The sequence below is a fragment of the Carcharhinus amblyrhynchos genome, chromosome 9 (assembly GCF_965287045.1).
Source record: "Carcharhinus amblyrhynchos chromosome 9, sCarAmb.v2.hapA, whole genome shotgun sequence".
NCBI lineage: Eukaryota > Metazoa > Chordata > Chondrichthyes > Carcharhiniformes > Carcharhinidae > Carcharhinus > Carcharhinus amblyrhynchos.
The window spans coordinates 17,766,380-17,783,847 of NC_137332.1; the positions used below are offsets into that span (position 1 = coordinate 17,766,380).

At 42.6% G+C, this 17,468-nt stretch overlaps 1 protein-coding gene across 5 annotated transcripts in view; it reads right to left on the minus strand.

Annotated features, from left to right (window-relative positions):
• LOC145347622 (rho GTPase-activating protein 29-like) overlaps positions 1-17,468 on the minus strand; it is a 115,464-nt gene that overhangs the window by 19,364 nt on the left and 78,632 nt on the right. For 4 of the 5 annotated variants that reach the window (XM_080195259.1, XM_080195257.1, XM_080195258.1 and 1 more), the window contains 3 exons: positions 16,146-16,244; positions 9,873-10,036; positions 5,667-5,855 (listed from right to left, as the gene is read on the minus strand). In XM_080195259.1, coding sequence (XP_080051385.1) covers positions 5,667-5,855; positions 9,873-10,036; positions 16,146-16,244 — 452 coding nt within the window. The remainder of the gene's footprint in view (positions 1-5,666; positions 5,856-9,872; positions 10,037-16,145; positions 16,245-17,468) is intronic. The other variant, XM_080195260.1, reaches the window with a different exon arrangement.

Here is a 17,468-nt window from a genome sequence, read left to right on the forward strand (position 1 = left end):
AGTTTCATGTTGAGTACAAAATATAACTGAAATAGAGCAAGGCTACGGCATTAGATAGTGCAAATGTTAGAGGATTTAGGGAATATCAGGCAATGCTTGAGACACTGAAGTGTCACACAAGCTTTCCATGTAGACTTCTAGAGTACAACACCTTTTTAAATAATGTACTTTTTCTGGTTCATCTATTTCTGAATTTTTTCAAAAGATTGCATTGTTCATTAATGCAACTAGAGGCTGAAGGCTCAAATTATACCATGCAAAGTTGTAAATGTAATCCAATAAAACTGGGATCAGTGGACTTGAAAAGAGGAACCATAAAAGCTGACATTGCGGTTACAAACACACTGGTTCACTTATGTCCAAAAATGCAGGCCAATACATCCGCCTTATTTGGCTCTGATCCTACATTATATATTTGGCTGCTAGTGCCCTCTGAATTGGGATAGCATGACACTCAGTGGCAAGAGCAATTGCTACAATAATTCACTATCTGAAAACAATCAGCAAATGATGGGTAATGCTCCTGAAAAGAAAGACATTCTGCCAAAGCTTGTTAGTATGAACTTGTACTTGTTAGTATGAATAAACACAACAATTTCAAACAAACACAATAACTAGGAAAAGGGGGCTGAATGGTTGGCATGTTAACTCTAATTGGTTGTGTCGTTACCATGAAGAAAGAACTGGGAGCCGTACGCTCAATAAGAAGTTTCACAACACCAGGTTAAAGTCCAACAGGTTTATTCGGCAGCACTAGCTTTTGGAGTCTCAAGCTCCTTCATCAAGTGAGTCAGGACTTGTGTTCACAAACAGGGCATATAAAGACACAAGCTCAAATTTACAAGATAATGGTTGGAATGTGACTTTCTATAGGTAATCAAGTCTTAAAGGTACAGACAATGTGAGTGGAGAGAGGGCCAAGCATAGGTTAAAGAGATGTTTATTGTCTCCAGCCAGGACAGTTAGTGAGATTTTGCAAGTCATAGGGTTTACAGATAGTGTGACATAAATCCAAGATCCCGGTTGAGGCCGTCCTCATGTGTGCGGAACTTGGCTATCAGTTTCTGCTTAGTGATTCTGCATTGTCGTGTGTTGTGAAGGCTGCCTTGGAGAACGCTTATCTGAAGATCAGAGGCTGAATGCCCGTAACTGCTGAAGTGTTCCCCGACTGGAGGGGAATACTCCTGCCTGGTGATTGTCAAGCAGTGTTCATTAATTCGTTGTCGTTGCGTCTGCATGGTCTCCCCAATGTATCATGCCTCTGGACATCCTTTCCTGCAGTGTTATCAGGTAGATAACGTTGGCTGAGTTGCAGGAGTGTGTACCACGTACCTGGTGGATGGCATTCTCACTTGGTCGTTGTTCTCCTGAAGGCTGGATAGTTTGCTGCGGACAATGGTCTGTTTGAGGTTGTGCGCTTGTTTGAAGGCAAGAAGTGGGGGCGTGGGGATGGCCTTGGTGAGATGTTCGTCTTCATCAATGACATGTTGAAGGCTCCGGAGAGGATGTCATAGCTTCTTCGCTCCAGGGAAGTACTGGACGACGAATGGTACTCTGTCCGCCATGTCCTGTGTTTGTCTTCTGAGGAGGTCAGTGCAGCTTTTCGTTGTGGCATGTCGGAACTGTCGATCAATGAGTTGAGCGCCATATCCTGTTCTTATGAGGGCATCTTTCAGCATCTATAGGTGTCTGTTGCGATCCTCCTCAGCTGAGCAGATCCTGTGTAAACGGAGGGCTTGTCCGTGGGGGATTGGCTTCTTTAACATGTTTGGGTGGAAGCTGGAGAAGTGGAGCATTGTGAGGTTATCCGTGGGCTTGCAGTATTGTGAAGCGCTGAGATGACCGTCCTTGATGGAGATGCATGTGTCCAAGAATGTAACCGATTCTGGAGAGTAGTCCATGGTGAGTCTGATGGTGGGATGGAACTTGTTGAAGCCATCATATAATTGTTTCAATGATTGTTCGTCATGAGTCCAAAGGAAGAAAATGTCATTGATGTATCTAGTATATAGCATCAGTTGAAGGTCATGTGTAGTGAAGAAGTCTTGTTCGAACTTGTGTATAAAGATGTTGGCATATTGAGGTGCGAATTTGGTCCCCATGGCTGTTCCGTGCGTCTGGATAAAGAACTGGTTGTTGAAGGTGAAGACGTTATGGTCCTAGATGAAGCAGATGAGTTGTAGAATTGCATCTGGGAGATCGGCAGTTGTTGGTGTTGAGTACTGAGGTAGTTGCAACAATGCCATTGTCATAGAGGGCTGAGATATCCATTGTGATGAGGAGTGCTCCTGGCTCAACTGCTCCACTGTGTGGAGTTTCTGCACGACAGCCATAGTGTCATGACAGAAGCTGGGGGAGTTGTTAGTAATTGACCACCCATTAAAAATGCAACTGGATACGGGGCTGCAATCTCTTTATCAGGGAGCAAGCCTCCACGCTGGTATTCAGCTCCTGAACTTAGAAAACACAAAGGCCAGGCTGGCCACCTACACAGGGGAACTAATACAGTTAAAGGGCACCACGATGACCCTAGTGACTTATAGGGAGCAATCAGTTCAGTTTCCGCTCGTTATTGGACGGGGACAAGGACTTAAGCCTTAGGGGAAAGACTGGTTCTAACACATCAGACTGAACTGGCTGGAGATCTTCAAGACCCCAAATTTTCCAGGAAAGGTTTGGAAAAATAAACAGAGTCAAGCTAAGATCTACGTCAATCATGACACTATGTCTGAGTATTTTAGACCGAGGCCAGTTCCATACTCCTTACTGGAAAAAGTAGTTGGAACTGGAATGCCTGGAAGAGCTGGGCATAACAAGACCCACAAAATTTGGAGAGTGGGCCGCACCTGTTGTTCCTGTCTTTGAGTCATTTTAGTCCAACTTTGTGGAGTCCATAAGCTTAGCATCAATAGGGTTTCTAAAACTTGACAGATGCCCCATGACCCAGATTGAAGACCTATACACCAGGTTAACCGGTGGCCAAGTTGGAGGTGAGCCATGCGTATCTCCAACTTGAATTAGACGAGCATCCACAGAAGTATTTTACAATTGATATGGATTAAGACCTATACCCGTAAACTCGTCTGCCCTTCAGGATCTCAACTGCATGGGCCATTTTTCAAAAGGTCATGGAGAACATGCTCCAAGGATTACATCAGGTAATGGTGTACCTAGAAGATGTCTTGCTCATTGAAACTTCAGAATGTGAACATTGAGAAAACATGGAAGAGGTCTTATGGCCTCGCTGAGGTCAGGGTACACCAGAAAAGGGAAAATATGTCTTCCAAGTTTGAGCTATTGAGTGATTAGCAAAGATCTTCATCTGGTGGAGTACAAGGTGAAGGCCATTAAGGAGGTGCCAACTCCAAGGAACCCTACAGAATTGAAATCTGTCCTAGGTTAGTGAACTATTACAGGACATTTATTCTGAATTTGACTTCTTTACTGGCCCTCTAGTAGACTCCCCTACTATGGGAGCATCAAAGGTGATCGGGGGTGGGAGGTATGGGAAAAGCTGGTGTTATTAGGTGAGTGAAGGCTCGCTCAATAGGGAAGGGGGGGGGTGGTGGTGGAGTTAAAACCAGCTGGCTCCTCTCAGGTCAGCTGCTGAAGGACTCCAGAGCTTAACCTGTACACTGCAATTGCCAAGTGGCATTTTATGCACATTGTAAATAAAGGGTGACGGAAGACTGGCTGTGGCGAGATTATTAATTTGCAGAGATCGGGTTCCTGCATATGAATATGTCACTCATATCAAATGTAAATGAACCATGTTATGAGCTTGACTAATTATCTTAAATTGATTGTTAGTGCAGCTATTAGTGCACTCAGGATTGTTCAGCGAGTGCTGCAACATTAACTTGGCTCCTCCACTCATGAATGAGCAATAACTGTTGATTAATGACAACAACTATTTCCAGATTGATGCCGGCAGTTATGCCTCTAGTATCTATCTGCTTTTTTTTTGACAATATGTCAATAGATCTGGAAAGAAAACCTGCCTGCTTTTCTAGGGAGAAACATGCGGGGTTTTGGTCAAAACCTGACACTTTGCCATTTTATAGGAAAATTCCACTCATTGTTGTTTAGTGCTTCTCTAGTTTAGAAAATGTCGGAGCCTGAAAGGTATAGCAGGTAGTGTCAGCATAACTGAACCTCTGAGATGGGGTTAGAGACATCATCAATGTAGAGATTGAAAAGAGTTGGGCTAGAACAGATCTCCGGGGATGCCTGTTGCACTGTTTTTTCCAGGCGCTTGTCGCATCAACCGTATGCACCCTGAACCATCTATCCCTGAGTTTGATGGTATCAGTAACCGACAGAGAAAGGACCCGAGATTTTGATGAGGAGACCAGTATGCCAGACCATGGTAGTCATGGATCCATGCTCATGTTGTACCACCCATCAATACTAGGTGAAGCCAATGATCCTACAAACTGAGTTTGGTAAGCGCAGCTCAAGAATCCCAGTATCACCCCATCTAAAACCATCAGCTATTCTGGCAATAAACTGGAGATATTACATCTCTTCGAGTGACTGTATTTTAAGATTGTATGAGTGCTTCATAGAATAGAATCATAGAATCTCTACAACGCAGGAGGCGGCCATTTGGCCTGTCAAGCCTGCACTGACAACAATCCCACCCAGGCTCCATACTGCAATCCTTGCTGATCCCCAGACACTAAGGAGCAATTTAGCATGACCAATCAACCTAACCTGCACATCTTTTGATCGTGGGAAGAAATCGGAGCACCTGGGGGAAATCCACATAGACACAGAGAGAATGTGCAAACTCCACATAGACAGTGACTGAGGCTGGAATTGTACCTGGGTCCTGAATGCTGTGAGGCAGCAGTGCCAACCACTGTGCCACCCCACTTGGTTCACTATCATTTGCAGCAAACAGATAGTTTTGTTGGTAACAGCTATAATACATACAGCGTTACTAATAGAGTTAGCGAAATTCTTCATTATAAAAATAAATGTTATTTTGAACAACTGGCTGTTTGATGATATACAGTCATTAGTCACTGGATTTTGTTTGCGCAATGGTGGAAAGCTGTGGTCAACCATGACCAAGTTTCATGCCTAAAGTGTATCGAATGAGTTGCTGTTTGGGTCTCCCGACTCTTTAAGGAACAACAGCATTTTATCATGAAGGAAACAATTTCAAAGTGGTGAGCTTAGAATTTTATCACAAAGGAAACAAGTCTAATGTGAAAACATCAAAAGTTGCAGCATAAATTGCAGATGTAAATGTACCTTTACATTTAAAGCTTGGCTTTCAATCTTAGATGTGCATTATTTAATAATGAAGGGAATACCATCAGAACAATTTTTTGAATAAAATCCTTAGTAATTTCATTACTTCAGTGTAAAAAATTAAACTTTATTTCTAATACATGATTTCTAATAGTACATCACCAATAACCTGTTTTCTTTCAGGTCTTGAGTTATTCACAGTTTTAGCACATGAAGTATGTTTTCATATTCTCACACCAGAAGTGTTGACATTAAAACATAAAAGATTTTAAGGAAGTAATTTTTAAGAAAGGCTGACTGAATTTAAAAAGACTTTAAAATGAACAAAAATGCAAATACTTTCAAGCTACATAATTCTCTAATAATGGCTTGTGCTGGATGTGTTTAGTGAGTTATAACCTTACCTTTACAGTTAGAGCTCGGCTTTCAATCTCAGACGTGCATTTTTTAATAATGAAGGGAATTCCATCAGAACAATTTTTTGCTGCTTGGGTGAAATCCACCCCAAACAAGTGCAGTCGACCATGAAGTTTCTTATGACCACACTGTATAGCCAGAGTCTCGAGACACTTTTTGTGGCATGCCAAAGTACACTGTCAAGTGAAGTTAAATGCAAATATTAGCTCAGAATACTAATCTCAGTTCAAGACGGATTTCAAGGCTTGAGCATGGAATGGCCAAGTTTTTTCTTGTTTACTCGAGTTAGTGCAATCTAGGCAGAATCAGCGGGAACAATGAGCAAGTTTGAAAAGAAAGTTACGGCCAAAACTATTAACACTTGTTTTTTGCCCTGTGATCTTTCACTAATTACCCTGTCTACAAGACTGGCAATGCCTCAAAATCAGAATTATGAGATTCTGTTGGTTTGGGAAGGCTTTCAATTTTGCTCACTTTCTTTGGCACAAAGGCACTATTAGACACATTGCAAAAGTATTTTTATATTAAGAAATGTTTAATTTACTAAGAATCTGACTAGTTTATACAATGGAAATATTAAATGGTTCAGCATAGTCTTTTCCCAATCGTGTTTAGTGAATCACTGAATGGGAATTCACCAAACATCAAATGACAAGCAATACTGCAAGCTGTTTTCCTTACAAAATTTAAGATGATCGGACTTGAATTTTATGGATTCACCTTCCAACTGTCCTAAGTATTTCAACAACCACTAACCCTATAATTATACCCAATAAGCTGTTTTCTAATTATGTACATACCAGCCTTGTCCCTGACTGCATTATGTTGTTAACCACCTGTTACCTACAGGCATCTGGTTCTTTGCTGCTTGTTACCAAACAACACTTTTCATCTGCAAGTTCAGCACATGACACAAGGATATTTTAACTTGCTGTACAGATCTTATCTTTAGCAATGGGCAAAGCAAATATAAAATGACCTTTTATTACACTATCCAATCATGCTGATTCATGCAAGTGAAATTTAGTGGAAGTTTGAACTGTGACAGGACGCATAATGGGAAACAGTTGCAGTGGTACCTATTTTATACCCAGTCAAAATTGAAAGTTCTGGCAACACATTTTTTATACAAACAGCTTGACAACTGTTTCCATTAGCAGCCTGTCTCCTATGAACAGGAGATATCTGATCTTTATTCTGTCACAATTCATGTAACAATTAATCTGATTACTGTAAATTGTTGACCCGATAACAAGTAGGATATCCTCTATTGTAAATTCAAAAGACAGAAAATACTGAATTAAGGTAATTTTATCAGCCACTAATAAAACAGATTTACAATTAAAATGTTTTTGCAAAAAAAAGGAAAATACAGGCAAAGATACACCAGACAGCCTTCATAAAATAACTGGAAATGGTGCACAAAAGATTGAGCTACCCCTTAAAAAGCTGCTTTCAACTGTTAATTCTTGGAATGGAATAATTACTTCAAATGAATCAGGTTAAGAACATAAGAACATAAGAAATAGGAGCAGGAGTAGGCCATCCAGCCCTTCGAGCCTGCCCCGCCATTCAATAAGATCATGGCTGATCTGTCGCTGCTCAGTTCCACTTTCCCGCCCTTTCCCCATAACCCTTAATCCCCTCTCCTATCAAAAACCCATCAACCCGCGTCTTAAAAATATTTAGCGAGGCAGCCTCCACCACTTCAACGGGCAGAGAATTCCAGAGATTCACCACCCTTTGAGTGAAGAAGTTCCTCCTCAACTCCGTTCTAAACCGCCCCCTTTTTATCTTGAGGCTGTGCCCCCTAGTCCTACTGTCTTTTTTGAGCGGGAAGAGTCTTTCCACCTCTATCCTATCCATCCCATTCATCATCTTATACGTCTCAATGAGATCTCCTCTCATTCTTCTAAACTCTAACGAGTACAAGCCCAGTTTATTCAGCCTCTCCTCATAGCTCAACCCCCTCAATAAAACCTTGTTTTATTTGTTGGTAAGGAATATACTGTTTTCAAATGTGCTACAAGATGCTAACGGGGAAATACAAGAGTTTCAAATGCTCAGGAGAACTAAAAAACAAGAGCTAGACTTGGGACATTTATTTCTCTTGGTTCTTCTGAAAAAAGTCAAAAAATTCTTCTCACCTTAAAGAATAATGGGCAACAATAGTTATAATCACTTTATTGAAATCCAGCAATGGAAAATTTATATTGATCTTACAGTTTTATTGTGGGTGTTGCTGGCTAAACTATCATTTGACGTCGATCCCCAACCACAGAAGTTAGCGGCAAGCCATCATACATAGAGACATAGAAAACAGTAATAGTAAGCCATTCGGTCTTTCAAGTCTGTGCCACCATTCATTATGTTCATTGCTGATCATCCAACTCAGTAACCTGTTCATGCTTCCCTCCCAATATCCTTTGATCTCTTTAGCCCTAAGAGCTATATATAGCTCCTTCTTGAAGCCATGTAATGTTTTCGCCTCAACTGCTTTCTGTGGTACAGAAATCCACAGGCTCACCATTCTGGATGAAGAAATTTCTCCTCATCCCAAGCTGAGAATTTGGTGTACACCATTTATGACTATGCCTCTGGCTCTACACTCCCTTGCCATCAGGAACATCCTTCCTGCATCTACCCTGTCCAGTCCGGTTAGAATTTTACAGGTTTTTAATGAGATTCGTCTCATCTTTCTAAATTCCAGCCAATAAAATCCTAACCAATTTGATTTTTCCTCATGCGTCAGTCCTGCCTTTCCAGGAATCAGTCTGGTAAACCTCTGCACTCCTTCTAGAGCAAGAACATCCTTCCTCAGACAAAGAGACCAAAACTGCACACAGCGGTCCAGGTGATCTCACCAAGGCCTTGTGTCCAGTGGCTATGTCAGGAAAAAGATACAGAAGTTGAGGTCATGTATCAACCAACTCATGAGCAGCTTCTTCCCTGCTGCCATCAGACTTTTGAATGGACCTATCATACATTAAGCTTATCTTTCCAAAATCCTAGCTACAACTGCAACACTATGTTCTGCACCCTCTTCCTCCCTTCTCCCCGATGTACTCTATGAACAGTATGTTTTGTCTGTATAGCACGCAAGAAACAATACTTTTCACAGTTTCCCAATACATTTGATAATAATAAATCAAATGAAATTAGGCCTCCACCTCCCTGATGTCTGTACAGCCCTCTCCTCAAGTTGCTTGTTTTATTGTTCACTACCATTCACAACTCCAAGAGGGTGAACTGCAGAGCATTAATCTACTCCAATGGCTGTAGGATCACTTTGCTTTGTGTATTATATGCTGCTTCCATTCTTTGACATGCATGCAATCCTCTACTGTAGCATCACCAGGTATTGCATGTATTAACATTTCTACCCTTCGACTGCAACTTCCAAACCCACAATCGCTGCCAGCTGGAAGAACAAGGCCAGCAGATGCACGGGAACACCACACATGCAAGTTCTCCTCCAAGTGACACAAGCATCCTGACTTGGAATTACATTACCATTCATTCAATGTCACTGGATCAAAATCCTGGAAATTACTTCCAAACAGCACAGTGGGTATACCTGTACCACATGGATTGCAGCAGTCCAAAAAGGCAGTGCACCACCACCTTCTCAACGGCAATTAGTATTGGGCAATAAATGCTGGCCTAGTTAGCTACCCCACATCCCATGAACAAATGAATTATTTTATTCACCCTCTAAAACCAAAATAAACCTTGATTGAATGTCTCCGGTTTCCCATTTTGCAACTGGTAAGGCAGTAACCCCCTGTACATCAAATTACAATCTTTAAAATACAAAACGAAGGATTAAAAAAAACTTAAGATAAAAGCTAAATACTACAGATTCTGGAATCTGAAACAAAAATAGAAAATGCTGGAAAATCTCAGCAGATCTGACAGCATCTGTGGAGAGAATCGAGCCAATGTTTCAAAACATTGAGCCTGTCTTCTCTCTACAGATGCTGTCAGACCTGTTGAGATTTCCCAGCATTTTCTATTTTTGTATTAAAAAAATCTTATTTGGACAAAAGTCATAGTAGCCTTGGAATTTTCAGTGTGAATTATTCTAGGTTTACAATAAAATGGCAAATGTTTATGACTGTCAGTCCCTTCACCCATTAGAAATACAATAATCTTTTGGAAAGTAATTACCCATTCAGTCAAAGGTCATTTACCTCTTCACACTCGGCTCCATGAAAGACAACAAGGCTGTCACATTCTCTGCATTTCGATGGGGCTCGCAACTTCCGAAGCTTGTGCGTTTGTGCTGCCTTTGACATGAGGATATTACGGAAGGGCCCTGGAGAACTTGTCATCTCTGCTACAATCTCATTTAAGCCTAAATTACAAGTAAAGGAGACAGATCACAAATTAGCTTATAATATGGATCAAATTTTTGTACAGTAAGACAAATAGATTAAAAGGACCAAGAAATGTGGGATGCAGCCATTTTTGGATAATTTCTGCACTTGAATGAAGTCTGAGCAGCCCTCAATTTGGCTTTCAGCCTCATTAACATCAAGGCAGTGTGGCAGGAGGAGCTAGTGGAGAACAGAGAACCTAGATTAGTTGTTACCAGTGTTGCAGCTGCCCATAATAAAATGAAACGCAGGGTGGAGGTGGAAAAAGGATATGAGGCAGCGAGGCCTCAGGGAAAGAAGAGATCAGACTTCAGATAGGGTGGAAGATTACAGGCTTTGGATGAGAGAGCAGCACAACTTTTCTTTTAATGTGAGGTGAGGGGAGCAATTCTCCCCTGAGCCCTCTTCCTGCCAGGTGCCAACATATTATGCTTCTTGAGGTCACTCATGTGGTGAGTGAACACCGGGGGATTCAAAGATCAGAAATGTATCTCACACGAGCTGTCTTGCAATTAAAATATTGATGGCATGCACTCCTGCCACAAGAACACCTAGCCTATTCAAATCTCTGGCCAGAACCAGGTGTCCACCGTAGTGGATTTAGCACCTGAGAAATGGGAACTGCAGAGAAGTACATATGCCTGTCAAATTGAAAGTCTATAGAGAATCGTTCTGTCTACTCTGCTCTATGCATGCAAGACTTGGAACTGTGTATCAGCATCATGCAAGAAACTTTCAACTGAGCTATATTTGAAAGCTTCTTAAGCTCAGATGGCAGGACAAAATACCAGATATTGAGATGCTCACCCCAGCTGTAATGCAAAGCATCCACACCATATTAAGACAATAAAAACTGAAGTAGCCACAACATCTGACTCTCGCTTATCAAAGCCAATTTTCTATGGAGAGCTTGAATCTGGGGTGTGCTCTCATGGCACTTCCACTGCACCTAGCATGACTAAATAAACAATGGTGTAGCCTTCGAAAGCAAATCAGAAGCAGAGAAGAGATGCAAGGAGAGGAAATCCCAAACCAGAAACTTATCCAAAGCTTTATTTGCAGCAGAACTTTCTACATGCAGATTAACCTTAGCAGTCACCTCACATCCACTGGAATCTTACCATATACCTCAGATGATTAACATGGTCATCTTTACCTGACTACAGGGGAGGTCATGACGTGGAGATGTCGGCGTTGGACTGGAGTAAACACAACAAGAAGTCTCACAATACCAGGTTAAAATCCAACATGTTTATTTGCTAGTAAACGCCACAAGCTTTCGGAATGCTGTTCTTCGTCAGGTGAGTGGACTTTCACCTGACTTCTTACAGGTGAGGTCCCAGAGGATTGGAGAATAGCCAATATTATTCCTTTGTTTAAGAAGGATAGCAAGAATAATCCAGGCAATTACAGGCCGATGAGCCTTACAGCATTGTGGTAGGGAAATTATTAGAGAGGATTCTTTGAGACAGGATTTATTCCCACTTGGAAATACGTGAGAGGCAACGTGGTTTTGTGAAGTGGGGGGTGGGGGGGGGGGGGGGGGGGGGCGGCGGCGATTGTGTCTCATGAACTTGATCAAGTTTTTCGAGGAAGTGACGAAGGTGATTGATGAGGGTAGGGCAGTAGATATTGTCTACATGGACTTCAGTAAGGCCTTTGACAAGGTCCCTCATGGCTGACTGGTGCAGAAGGTGAAGTCGCACAGGATCAGAAGTGAGCTAGCAAGGTGGATACAAAACTGGCTCAGTCAAAGAAGACGGAGGGTAGCAGTGGAAGGGTGTGTTTCTGAATGGAGGGCTGTGACAAGTGATGTTCCTCAGGGATCAGTGCTGGGACCTTTGCCGTTTGTAATATACATAAATGATTGGGAGGAAAATGTAACTGGATTGATTAGTAAGTTTGCAGACGAACAAAGGTTGGTGGATTTGCAGATAGCGGTGAGGATCATCAGAGGATACAGCATGATATAGCTCAGTTGGAGACTTGGGTGGAGGGATGGCAGATAGAGTTTAATCCGGACAAATGTGAGGTAATGCATTTTGGAAGGTCTAATACAGATAGGAAATATATAGTAAATGGCAGAACCCTTAACAGTATTGATAGGCAAAGGGATCTGGGCGTACAGGTACATAGATCACTGAAAGTGGCAATGCAGGTGGAGAAGGTAGTCAAGAAGGCATACGGCATGTTTACCTTCATCGGTTGGAGTTCTGAGTTTAAAAATTGGCAAGTCATGTTGCAGCTTTATAGGAGCTTAGTCAGGCCGCACTTAGAATATAGTGTTCAATTCTGGTAGACACACTACCAGAAGAATGTGGAGGCTTTGGAGAAGGTGCAGGATAGATTTACCATGATATTGCCTGGTATGGAGGGCATTAGCTACAAGGAGACGTTGGAGAAACTTGGTTTGTTCTCACTGGAGCGACAGAGATTGAGGGGAAACCTGATAGACGTCTACAAGGTTATGAGAGGCATGGACAGAGTGGATAGTTAGAAGCTTTTTCCCAGGGTGGAAGAGTCAATTACTAGGGAGCATAGGTTTAAGGTACAAGGGCCAAGGTTTAAAGGAGAGTACGAGGTAGATTTTAGTGGGATTTTAGAGACTAGTGGGTGCCTGGAACTCGTTGCCGGGAGAGGTAGTGGAAGCGGATACAGTAGTGACTTTTAAGGGGCATTTTGACATGTACATGAATAGGATGGAAATAGAGGGATATGGTTCCCGGAAGACTAGGGGGTTTTAGTTAAGTCGGGCAGCAGGGTCGGTGCAGGCTTGGGAGGGATGAAGGGCCTGTTCCTGTGCTGTAATTTTTTTTCTTTGTTCTTTACCCCGAAGCATGGACAAGTATATTGTCCCGCTATACAACTAATAACACTTAATAAATACAACTGTCCCCCTTCCCTATCACTCATGAATACAGTGGAGCAAGGAACGTTTAATTCTAGTCCATATTTAATCTAGTTTTCAGCTCACCTTCTCTGATCACTTATCGCCGTTGCAACATAATCCAACGTGGCAACGTGGCAGATGTGGGCATTTATCCCATCCCCATGCAATTTCCTAAGACATAGAAAAACTACAGCACAAACAGGCCCTTCGGCCCACAACTTGCGCCGAACATATCTCTACCTACTAGGCTTACTTATAACCCTCAATCTTACTAAGTCCCATGTACTCATCCAGAAGTCTCTTAAAAGAACCTATCGAATCCACCTCCACCACTACTGCCGGCAGCCGATTCCATGTACCCACCACCCTCCGAGTGAAAAACTTACCCCTGACATCTCCTCTGTACCTACTCCCCAGCACCCTAAACATGTGTCCTCTTGTGGCAGCCATTTCAGCCCTGGGAAAAAGCCTCAGAATCCATCCGATCAATACCTCTCAACATCTTACACACCTCTATCAGGTCACCTCTCATCCTTCGTCTCTCCAAGGAGAAAAGACCGAGCTCTCTCTCAACCTATCCTCATAAGACATGCCATCCAATCCAGGCAACATCCTTGTAAATCTCCTTTGCACCCTTTCAATGGCTTTCACATCTTTCCTGTAATGAGGCGACCAGAACTGAGCACAGTACTCCAAGTGGGGTCTGACCAGGGTCCTATACAGCTGCAGCATTATCTCCCGACTCCTAAATTCAATTCCTTGACTGATGAAGGCCAATACACCATACGCCTTCTTAACCACATCCTCTACCTGCGAAGCCGATTTGAGAGTCCTATGAACCCAGACTCCAAGATCCTTCTCATCTTCCACACTGCTAAGAGCCTTACCCTTAATATTACATTCCTTCATCTCATTTGACCTGCTAAAATGAACCACCACACACTTATCCGGGTTGAAGTCCATCTGCCACTTCTCCGCCCAGTCTTGCATCTTACCTATGTCTCGCTTTCAGAGTCAACACTGCTATGGATCTGGAGTTACAGACAGGCCAGCCAAGGTAAGGACAGCAGATTTCTCCTCCAAAGAAAGGAAAAACCAGATGGATTTTTACAACAAACAATAGTCATCAATAAGACTTCTAATTCCAGATTTTTTTGATTAACTCAAATTTCACCATCTGTCATGGTGGGAATAGAACCCAGATCCCTAGAGCATTACGCTGGGTCTCTGGATTACCAGCCTAGTGACAATACCACTACATCACTGCCTCCCTTGTTAACCTTATTTGTAATACATCCACATTAGCGCATGTATTTCACATCATGTTAGTCAGGTTTTTTTCTACCCATCTAATACCTGCTCATTCAAAGGTACTTTTTGTTGTCTTTCTTTTTGTCGTCTGTCTTTTTGTCCCACTTGCACCTTCTCTCTTTTCCTGCTGCTACATCCTGCTAAACTATTTAAATCCTCTCCCCTAGCATGAGTGAACATCTCCATGGCACTAGTCTTAGCTTTGTTCAAGCGCAATTGGTTCAGTTTACAGAGATTTGTCCTGCCCAGAACACGGCACAGTTTGATATTCTTACACCTTACAGATTTATCTTTTTAACTTCCCAACCCCATACCAATATTTTTAATATCAAAAAGCAATGGTCACAGAAAAACAAATTCAAAAGGCTCCAAGTAATCCAAAATATATATTCAAAATACGAAGGGAACTTAGCGGGAAGTAAATTAAGATTTAAAGTGTGAATTTTTTTTTAAGTTTTGTTCACTAAAGAGGCTGCTTATAAACAGATGAATTAGTTCTGCGGTGCTCGATGCATCCATTTCCAAAAGGCATAGAGTTAACTAACAAAGGAAAGAGTTGTGTGGGGGGGGGGGGTTTGAAAATGAGCCATGATCAGATCCCCCTGGGAGGCAGGCCCCCCTTGGCAGAGCACACCCCTCCACAATCCACCCCCTCTGGGAGGCACAGCCCCCCCCGCCCCAAGCACAGCACACCCCCAACCTACCTTGATTGCTGCACCATCGGTGATGTGGAGATGCTGGCGTTGGACTGGGGTAAGCACAGTAAGAAGTCTCACACCAGGTTAAAAGTCCTGTTGGACTTTAACCTGGTGTTGAGAGATTTCTTACTGCACTCATAGGACAGCCTGCAGCACCTTCTTGGCCTTCTGCTGGCATCTGCCGGAGGAGGGGGGCGGGCTGAAGTAGATCTCTGGTTTGGTGGGGGGGGGGGGGTAGTGGAGATTTTAAGTTCACCCTTCCTGCATCCTCCACCACAGCACCCCACCCCCGCCAAAACCACAGATCCATCTGAGCCCGCCCCCCCTCCTCCGGCAGATGCCAGCGGAAGGCCAGGAAGGTGCTGCAGGCTGTCTTACAAATGCAGTAAGAAGTCTCACAACACCAGGTTAAAGTCCAACAGGACTTTAACCTGGTGTTGAGAGACTTCCTACTGTGCTTACCCCAGTCCAACACTGGCATCTCCACATCACCAAGTGCAGGTCAGAAAGGACTGCAGCAATCAAGGTAGATGGGGGGTGTGCTCTGCCGGGTGGTTGTTGAGGGTTGGGGTGGGGGGGGGGAGGAGGCTGCTAGAATGGTTAGTGGGGGCTCTGCAAAGGGTGTTCAAGGAGGATGAGCTTCGGAGGTTCCCTTGCAGAATAGGAATCTGCTTCGGATTTTTATTCTGCAGGTTGGTAACAGCGCAGATCCAAAACAGATCCGAAGACAGTAAAGTGGGGTTTCACGGTAGAGTTGGGCATGCGGTTCATTAAATCGATTTAAATGCGTGCTAATACATTTAAATCGTTGGGCCGCCCAGTTGGGGTATGGACTGGATCCGCGCCCAAATCGGGTGTCGGTAAAGGCACGATCTGCTCGGTTTCGGGTGTAGATCGCGTTATAGGCCCAACGCCCAAATTTACTGCAATTTTGCGCCTGAAAATGAGCGCAAATTTTGGTACAAATTGGGCCCTTCAAGTTTTGGAGAAGAATAAGTAATGAATGTTTTTTCAAATGGCATGAACTCTCGCGCAGAAGCTGCTGAGATTTTTCAGTACTTTGAATATAAAAAAAATCACAAGACGACCAGATTTTTGATAGCGAACTTAGAAAATTACATCCTTAATAAATGTTCCTCAAATCCACAAGAACAAAGTGACGCACATATGGAATAACTAAATACATACCATTGTCTGATGGTGATGGTGGTTCTCTTTCATCCAAATCATCTGCTGAAGACATAGTGCCTGTTGAGGGCGTTCGGGGAAGCCTCCGCTTGAAATCACCTGGATCAGCCAACAAAATAACCATATTTATTAATTTTGCATTGCTAATATAGGCCACTACTAAATATAATCAGATTAAGGTAGAACATATTTGAAGATTGAATGACGTACTAAATAGCATACTGTTATTAAGTTCAGATACAAAAGGCTCAGCAGCCTATATCACCATTCTTGGATTGCAACAATCCATGGAAGTTTACAGGAAAGATGATTAGAATGTTATTTTTTCCTTCAGTATTGTTGATAATTAGTCAAGATTATACATTTGCGGTACTATTGCACTGAAATGCAGTTTGGCAAAATCTCCATTTATCAGTCTAGTCCTGCAAAACCTCAGTGCAGACCCATGAATGGGATATTTAAATGGTACCTCTTTTTAAATGGTGCTGAGTCAGAGGGTCTGAAATACCTTAGGCAGATGCTTTATTACTGAATTTCCTTCCACCATAAGGTGAAAGTAGAAATGCTTGCTGATGGTTGCAGTGCTCGTAAGAACCTTGGCAATAGGAACAGGAGTAGGAACTTCATGCTTGCTTTGCCATTATTTAATGAGGTTATAGCTGTTCTTCTGTCTCAGTTACATATTTCTGGAATATTCTCATACTCCAATTCACTTAGTATCCAAAAATCTATTTATCTTTGACTGGAATGCACTCATCAACTTAATGTCCAAAGCTCCTTGGGTAGGGAATTCCAAAGACTTAGAAGCCTTTGCCTGAACAAATTTCTCCTCATCTTAGCCCTACAGTGTCATACTGAAAGTGCTGTTAAAAAGACAGTTGCACTCAATTAAACTTTTTCGGGATTTTTAAACAACTCCACTAGTTATATCCTGCCAAATTTATTCCTACTGTTTTCTGTTAATCAATTCTCAATCCATTCTATTATTTCCAATCCCATGAGCCCTAATTTTGTGTAATAACCTCATGTAGCCCAAACTCAATGTGTTTTGAAACTAATCTCCCTTATGTGGGTGTTGCTGGCTAGGTTAGCATTTTTACCCATCTCTAGTTTCCCTTGAGAAGGTGGTGGTGAGCTACCTTCTTGAACCTCCGCAGTCCCTGAGGTGCAGGTGTACTCTGTACAATGCTGTTTGAGGGGGGGGAGAGAGAGAGAGAGAGTTCCAGGATTTTGACTCAGCGACAGTGAAGGAACGGTGATACATTTCCAAGCTGTGGAGATGCCGGCGGTCACTTGATGAAGGAGCAGTGTTCTGAAAGCTAG